Source organism: Lolium perenne, chromosome 3, assembly GCF_019359855.2.
Source record: "Lolium perenne isolate Kyuss_39 chromosome 3, Kyuss_2.0, whole genome shotgun sequence".
Taxonomy (NCBI): Eukaryota; Viridiplantae; Streptophyta; class Magnoliopsida; order Poales; family Poaceae; genus Lolium; species Lolium perenne.
In genome coordinates this window covers 132,161,948-132,169,219 of record NC_067246.2, presented here as the reverse complement: position 1 = coordinate 132,169,219, position 7,272 = coordinate 132,161,948, and the positions used below count along the sequence as shown (strand labels likewise).

The following is a 7,272-nucleotide window of genomic DNA, read 5'->3' as shown; positions in this document are numbered from 1 at the left end:
CGGCGGGGTTGAGGAGGAGGACGACGAGGAAGAGGAGGGGGTGGAGGACGATGAGGAGGACGACGATGAGGACGAAGAGGGCGGCGACGAAGAGGACGACGAGGGTGCCGGTGACGATGATCTCGTGGAGGTAGACGCGGACGGCGTGAGGACGAAGAAGAAGAAGAAGAAGAAGAAGGCGTCGGGCACACGAGGCCCGAAGTGGACGCCTCTGGAAGATCTTTGTCTGTGCGAGTCGTGGGCGACGGTGAGCCATGACTCCATCATCGGCGCCAACCAAAAAGGCGGGAAGTATTGGGCGAGGATCAAGGCCGAGTTCGATGAGCGCAAGCTCATCAACAGCGACTACCAGAAAGTGACAATGAAGAGGAGCCAAAAGGCAATGTCGACGCGATGGGCCATCATCCAGGCGTCGGTGAACTCCTTCCATGGGTACCATCACGACTTAGAGACCAGAGGCGACAATGGCGCCGACGTCGCCAGTACGATCTGTTGTTTCTTCAATAATCCGTAGCGCCCACATTGTGTTCGATGAAATGACTCTGCTTCCTTTGGTTAGTTTGATCGGGCCATGGATTTGTACGCCAAGAACTCGGAAGGTCACAAGTCTTTCGTGCTCATGCATTGCTATGGCAAGCTCAAAATGAATGAGAAATGGCGGCTGACGCGCTTGTCGTTGTCCAAGGGGAAGGACGCCATTGATCTGGACGCGCCGCTGGCAACTTCGACAGGGCGTCCTACTGGCAACAAGGCTGCCAAGGCCGGCTTGGCCGACGCTGCGTCGTCTGAGAAGACGCAGGCGTCGATCACGAAATGCCTCGCCGACGTCTCCTCGACCTTTATCTCCCGCGACAAGAAGGCCGACCAAAGGTGGGCCGAGCTGCTCAAGAGGCAAGAGGAGAAGCTGGAGCTCAAGAAACGCAGGGACGACATGTCCCTGCTGCGAGAACGTCGACGAGAGGAATGTCTCCCGGACGCGAGCGGCGCACAACTTCTTCAAAGGCCGGATCCTCGACGACATCGAAGCCAAAATGGCGGCGGCGGACGCGGCGGCCACAGCGGCGGCATCGGCATCGGCGGCGGCGCAGCAAGAGCGGTGACGCGTCTTCTCTTGCTACACTGCGTCGGCCTCCGCGTCGGCGACGGAGCGACGCACCATGCACGAGAACAGGCGGTCGCGACGAGGTCGTCGTGCTCGACGGGCTGCGTCGACTCAGGACACGGCCGTCGACCAACCCCTTCCCCTTCTTCTAATTTGCATGCACCACCGGTGTAATATGATCGCGCGCCCGATGCTTTGATCGATCGCCGCTACTCTGATCGCGACGAATCGGCGGGAACGATCTCTTTTGAATGCATCTATTTGAATTTCTGATTGGGGGCGGCGTTTGGGGGGCGCGGGGGGGGTGCGACGTCCCCCAAACGCGGCACGAACAAAACACGTCCCCCAAACGCTCGATCCGGCGCGGTTTGGGGGACGGTTTGGGGGACGCGACTGGAGATGCTCTTAGACCATCATTGCTAATACCTCTAGTACATCTGAGCAGTGACGGGATAATGCAGAATGCCGGTTTACCTGCTGGGTTGAGAGTGACAGGTGTGGGTTTCTTTGATTACTCTTGACCGTGCTACAGTGGAATTTTGAGCCAACTCTTGGTGGGGATTGGATTGGTTGATTAGGCTGGTGCCAACGCACCGCCCGCCTCCCGCCCCGCCACGTCAGCTTTTGGCCCACTCTCACCCCACTCTCACCCCACTCTCACCACACGGTCTTGCGTCACATGCGTCTTTATAGTGCCAGCTTTAGTTCTCTCTCCTCCACGTCAGCTTTTCTCTCTCTTCAACATGAGCATATCTTTGTTTACGTTACAACAATATAAATAATGCAAGGAAATTATTTTATTGAACTAAAATTGTTACCGATTACATCATAAAAAAAATTACATAAAAATCTGAAAAGATTACATAAAAATCTGAAAAAATTATATAATCTAGGAATTAGCCCACACATGCTCCATCAAATCATCTTTGTTTGTGTATACATCGATGACTCCCTCATTTCGGTGTCCATCGAATCCTGGCTGCTAGGCTTGGTGGTGCATGGTGGTGTATTGCGGGGCCGACATTTGAATCAAGCTGTCTCATAGATGTTGTCCAAATTTTGTCCACGCTCATCGTCAATGATCATGTTGTGCGAGAATGACACATGCACGCATGATCAATCCAAGAGTACGCACAGAGTAGGAGCGTCCGGAATCGCTAGAATGTTGAACCTAGACTTCAACACTCCAAAGGCACACTCGACATCTTTGCGATGCGGCGATTGAGCGAGAAGTGAACACTCGCCTTTTCATTTTGTGGAAGAGTAACACCTTTCATGAACACCGGCCGGGAGGGGTAGATGCCGTCGGCAAGGTAGTAACCATAGTTGTACTCGTGTCCATTCACCGTGAAGTTCACTACGGGTGCTTCTCCCCTAAGCACATCAGTGAACAACGGCGACTGGTTGAGTACATTGAGGTCGTTGTTGGACCCGGCCACTCCAAAAAAGGCATGCCAGATCCAACGATCATACGACGCAACGGCTCTCGCCCGCCCTACCGCCCGCCTGCCTCCCGCCCCACCCCGCCATCGCGCCGCCCCGCCTCCCGCCCCTCTCCCGCCTCCCTCTCGCCGCCAACGCGAGCGCCCGGCGGGCGGGAGCGGCCGCCGCCGGGCGCCCCGGCGCCCCTCCCTCCGTCCCGCCGCCTCCGGCCCCTCTCCCGCTTCCCGCCCGGGCGGTAGCGCCCCGGCTGCCGCCCGCGTTGGCACCAGCCTTAGTGGTGGGACTAGCGCTAGTGTTGCACTGATGCAAATCTAAGAGATTGTACGCGTGGTAAATAATTTAATCTCGATTTATTTGCTAATGGTTTAACGTAATAATGACAACTGTGGGAGCAAAGAAAAGTCACCTATTTTTTCTTTGCGTTTTTTCATCCTTTGTTTTACAAATGCATTATAATTATATTTCTGCATTTTTTTGTCTTTTCTGCATTATAATTATTCAATTTGCCTTCCAAATAATCAAATGCATTGCATATATTCTTGTGGATATATTCTGATAGTTAATGCATGGAATGCATTATGGTACTCCAGATGTAGTACCTTTATTGTGGCTAGTGAGGTAGTAGTAATGCAGAATATCGGTTTACCACAGATAAGAGCTACATGCGGGGGGGGGGGGGGGCTTATTTTCTATCGACCCAACTCCCAAAGTTGGATTGGGAGGCAGCTTAAGGTGGGGATCAGATTGGTCCATTAGTGGTGGGATTTGGGCACCGATGCAAACCTTCCCTCGAATGTGGTGGTAAATATTTTAATCTTGATTCACACCGGAAATATGCTCGAGTCACCCGCCAATGTTTTTACTGAATCATCAGAAGATAAGAGTAGTAGCAGAGAGACAAGCACCGAACCCGCTTCCTTGTTTGATTGCAAGAGGGATGCAACCGCATGTGGTGAGGAGCAATGTTACACCATCTCCGGCAAAAGAGAGAACCAATATAGATCATGGCGCACAATATACTTGATACGCGCCAATGAAATAAGAGGAGAGGGGAGGAAGAAGGAGAGCAAAAAAAGAAAAAGAAAAATACAAAATCCAAGAAGAAGAAAATGTGGTGCTAGCTCAGGGCGCCCGGCACTGCGCCCTGATCTTGCCCTTGCCGTTCTTTGCGGTGAGGACGTTGACGCGTCCCATCTTCTTCATGGACATAGCGAAGGCGGCGTAGAACTTGATGGGGTTGGTGAGGTCGTTGACGATGGCGGCTGCGGCGGCGTTCTGCATGAGCGCGGCGTCGGAGGCGAGCAGGCCGCGCTTGTTGATGAGGTTGGTGTAGTACACTCCGTCGAACTTGAGTGGCGTGTTGCCGTCGAGGTCGACGGTGGTGGCCGAGGAGCTGGCGTTGTTGGGGCACTTGTTGATGAGCACGGCGGCGAGCGTGGAGTCGAGGAGCGGGTCGACGCTGGTGGCGTTGCCGGCGTAGAGCCGGGGGGTGACGCTGGAGCAGCTGGCCTTGCCGATGGTGTGCGCGCCGGAGAGCGCGACGAGGTCGGTGACGTTGAGCCCCTGCGCGGCGAAGCTGGCGAGGAGGCCGGCGAAGCCGGCCGAGAAGGAGGGCAGCGCGCCGGCGTTGCTGGCGAGGGAGGAGGAGCCGTCGCGGCGGCCGGTCTCCACCTGCCAGAGCGAGGCCTGGAACTGGTAGGAGACGGCGTCGCGGGCGGCGAGCGCGACGATGTCGGCGCAGGAGACGACCCCCGGGCAGGTGGCCTCGAGCTTGGTCTTGATGGCGTCGATGACCTCGTAGCCCCCCACGGAGCCGTTGGGCGGCGCCGACTTCTCGTTCTGCGACGCCGGGGTGTCGAGCAGGATGGACGCGTCGCAGCCCTGCAGGATACACGGAGAGGAACACGGACGCTGTCAGCCAAAAAGCAAACTCGCATTTTCAAAATTTGGGTTTGAAATTTCGACGGTGCGCGGGGCGGTGGCGGGGCCGCCGCAAGGGGCCAAAGCTGCCGCTGCAGTCGCCGTACCGGCGCTGCAGCTTTGATAGCTGTATGGCGGGCACCAGCTGCCTGCTACGGCCTATGGACATGCATGTGAGCGCGGGCGAGGCGAGGGTCGGAGTAGGCCATTGGCCGCACCGGAAAAAAAATGACAAGATTCACTTTGCTCCCCCTTTTGTACTAGTCTAGTATTTCTCGCTCTTGTTTTCTTGCTCGGCTGTGTCGATACGGGGTAGTGGAAAAGGTGCCGTAATGCTTACGTACTCCGCATAAAGGTCACTCCCTAGTCCACTCCACTGCAGTCAAAACTGAAAATCTCGCGGTAAAACCTCACCACTTGGGAGCAGAAACGCGATCTGTATGCTAGTATAGTACGCAGGAGGTTAATTAGAGCGACGCGTCAGAGGAGGGAGAGCTCTTGATTCGGACATGAATGTGACGAGCTAGAAATGGAATCCGCAGTTAATTTGCTGCCGGGGGAAGGAGCACTTTCCCGTCGGTCGGTCGGCGGCTGGACCCGGCGCCGACGGAAGTGAACAGCTGGAGCAGAGGGCTCCGGCCAGTAACAGAAAGCAGAGGCAAGGAAGAGGAGCTGGAGCTAGAGGTGGAGGACGGACCTGTACGAAGCAGTCATGGAAGTGTAGGCGGAGGAGCCTTCCGGCGAGGGCGGGGTTGGCGGCGACCATCTGCGATGTGATGCTCTTGACGGTGGCCTCGGCGCTGGGGCAGGAGGTCTGGTAGAAGTTATAGGCGAGGCCGGGGTTGGTCTCGAGGAGCCCCGCGCGGCCGGGGGTCACTAAATGGGCAAGGACAACGGCGCCCCACCACGCCACTGCTGCTCCTCCTCGCCACCACCACCCAGCTCCTCCTCCGAGCACTGATTGCCGCCTCATCCTCCTCTGCCTCTCTCTCTTCTTAACTCACTCTTCAGTTCCAGAGTTCCAGAGCAAGAAGCGCTGGCCTCGGGAGACAGAGAGAGAGAAGAGAGGTGGAGGATCAGAAGAATGGGGAAAGAAAGAAAGAAGGCTGGGTTCGTGTTTGGTGATGACAGTATCATTAAGGGGGTGGCTGGACGCTGCCCTTTATAGGCTCGGCTACGACTACGAGCTACGCCAACTCAACCCAGTGGCTGGCTGGCTGGCTGTGTTATCTATCTATCTGCACTTGCCAGCGGTTGTAGATAGCAACCCACAGCGAGCGAGGAGAGGACTAGACAAACTTAAGAGCATCCCCACTCGTTTGGGCTCCCCACGTCCAAATCCGGCGAAATTTTCGTCCGGATTGGAGGCAGATTTGGCGTGGGGAGACCCATTTTTTCAGCCGCGAGCCCAGGATGGATGCAACGTAATACGACGAATTCAGACAAAATAGGCGAATTCGTTCAAACATAAGCGAAATTTAATGATATTTAACATATAGAGGCGAGTTCGTACATAAATAGGCCGAATTCGTACATATATTTGAATTCGGCGATTGGCAAACTAATACTAAAACTAAAAGCGGCCTCCTACATGCCGAAATGGCGGTAGAAGGTCGTGTAGTCGCCGTCGTCGTCGTCGCTGGAGCCGGCGTCGTCCTAGGGCGGCGGCGCCTCGTACCAGCGGCTCGTGCCCTGGCCAGCGTCGCCGGCGCGTGGAGGCGACGGCCGGTAGATGTCGTCGTCGCTGCTCTCCTCGAGCTTGATCACTGATACGTCCAATTTGCATCACTATTTTATATCATAATTTGCTGTTATTCATTGATATATTTCATATTGGGACACAATACTTATGTTATTTCATCTATTTTGCATGTTTCATCATTATTGGAGGATCAAGCACCGAAGCCGAGATTCTGTTTGGAAAAAGCACCGTCGTAACGCAATATTTCGGAAGATCAACTGTGGAAGGAAATTATACCAAAAATCCTATTTTTCAAGACGACGAAGGAAGCCGGAAGGAGGAGGCGAGAAGGCCCAAGGTGGGGCTGGACCACGAGCCGGCGCGGCCCATGGCTGGCCGCGCCACCTTGTGGTGTGGGGGCCCCACACCCCTTTCGCCTCCTTTTCTTCGCGAAACCCTTCGTCCCGAAAACCTAAGCTCCGAGAGGGTACCTCATGAAGAGTTACGACCTCTGCGGGGCGGAGAACACCAGAGAGAAAAGAGCTCTCCGGCGGGCAGGAATCCGCCGGGGAAATTCCCTCCCGGAGGGGGAAATCGACGCCATCGTCACCGTCATCGAGCTGGACATCATCTCCATCGCCATCACCATCATCCTCATCATCATCATCGCCATCTCCACCGCAGCACCTCGTCACCGCTGTAGCAATTTGGGTTTGATCTTGATTGTTTGATAGGGGAAACTCTCCCGGTGTTGATTTCTACTTGTTATTGATGCTATTGAGTGAAACCGTTGAACCAAGATTTATGTTCAGATTGTTATTCATCATCATATCACCTCTGATCATGTTCCATATGATGTCTCGTGAGTATTTCGTTTAGTTCTTGAGGACATGGGTGAAGTCTAACTGTTAGTAGTGAACTATGGTTGAGTAATATTCAATGGTATGATATTTAAGTTGTGGTGTTATTCTTCTAGTGGTGTCATGTGAACGTCGACTACATGACACTTCACCTTTATGGGCCTAGGGGAATGCATCTTGTACTCGTTTGCCAATTGCGGGGTTGCCGGAGTGACAGAAACCTAAACCCCCGTTGGTATATCGATGCAGGAGGGATCGCAGGATAT

The 7,272-nt window shown here is 54.6% G+C and overlaps 1 protein-coding gene across 1 annotated transcript; it reads right to left on the bottom strand.

Moving 5' to 3' along the window:
• Nucleotides 1-3,445: 3,445 nt before the first annotated feature.
• LOC127342459 (peroxidase A2) lies at nt 3,446-5,597 on the bottom strand. Its single transcript, XM_051368418.2, has 2 exons — nt 5,163-5,597; nt 3,446-4,426 (listed from the first exon to the last, which is right to left on the bottom strand). The coding sequence occupies exons 1-2, from the start codon at nt 5,436-5,438 to the stop codon at nt 3,668-3,670; spliced, it is 1,035 nt and encodes a 344-aa protein (XP_051224378.1). The 5' UTR covers nt 5,439-5,597; the 3' UTR covers nt 3,446-3,667.
• Between the last annotated feature and the right edge of the window lie 1,675 nt (nt 5,598-7,272).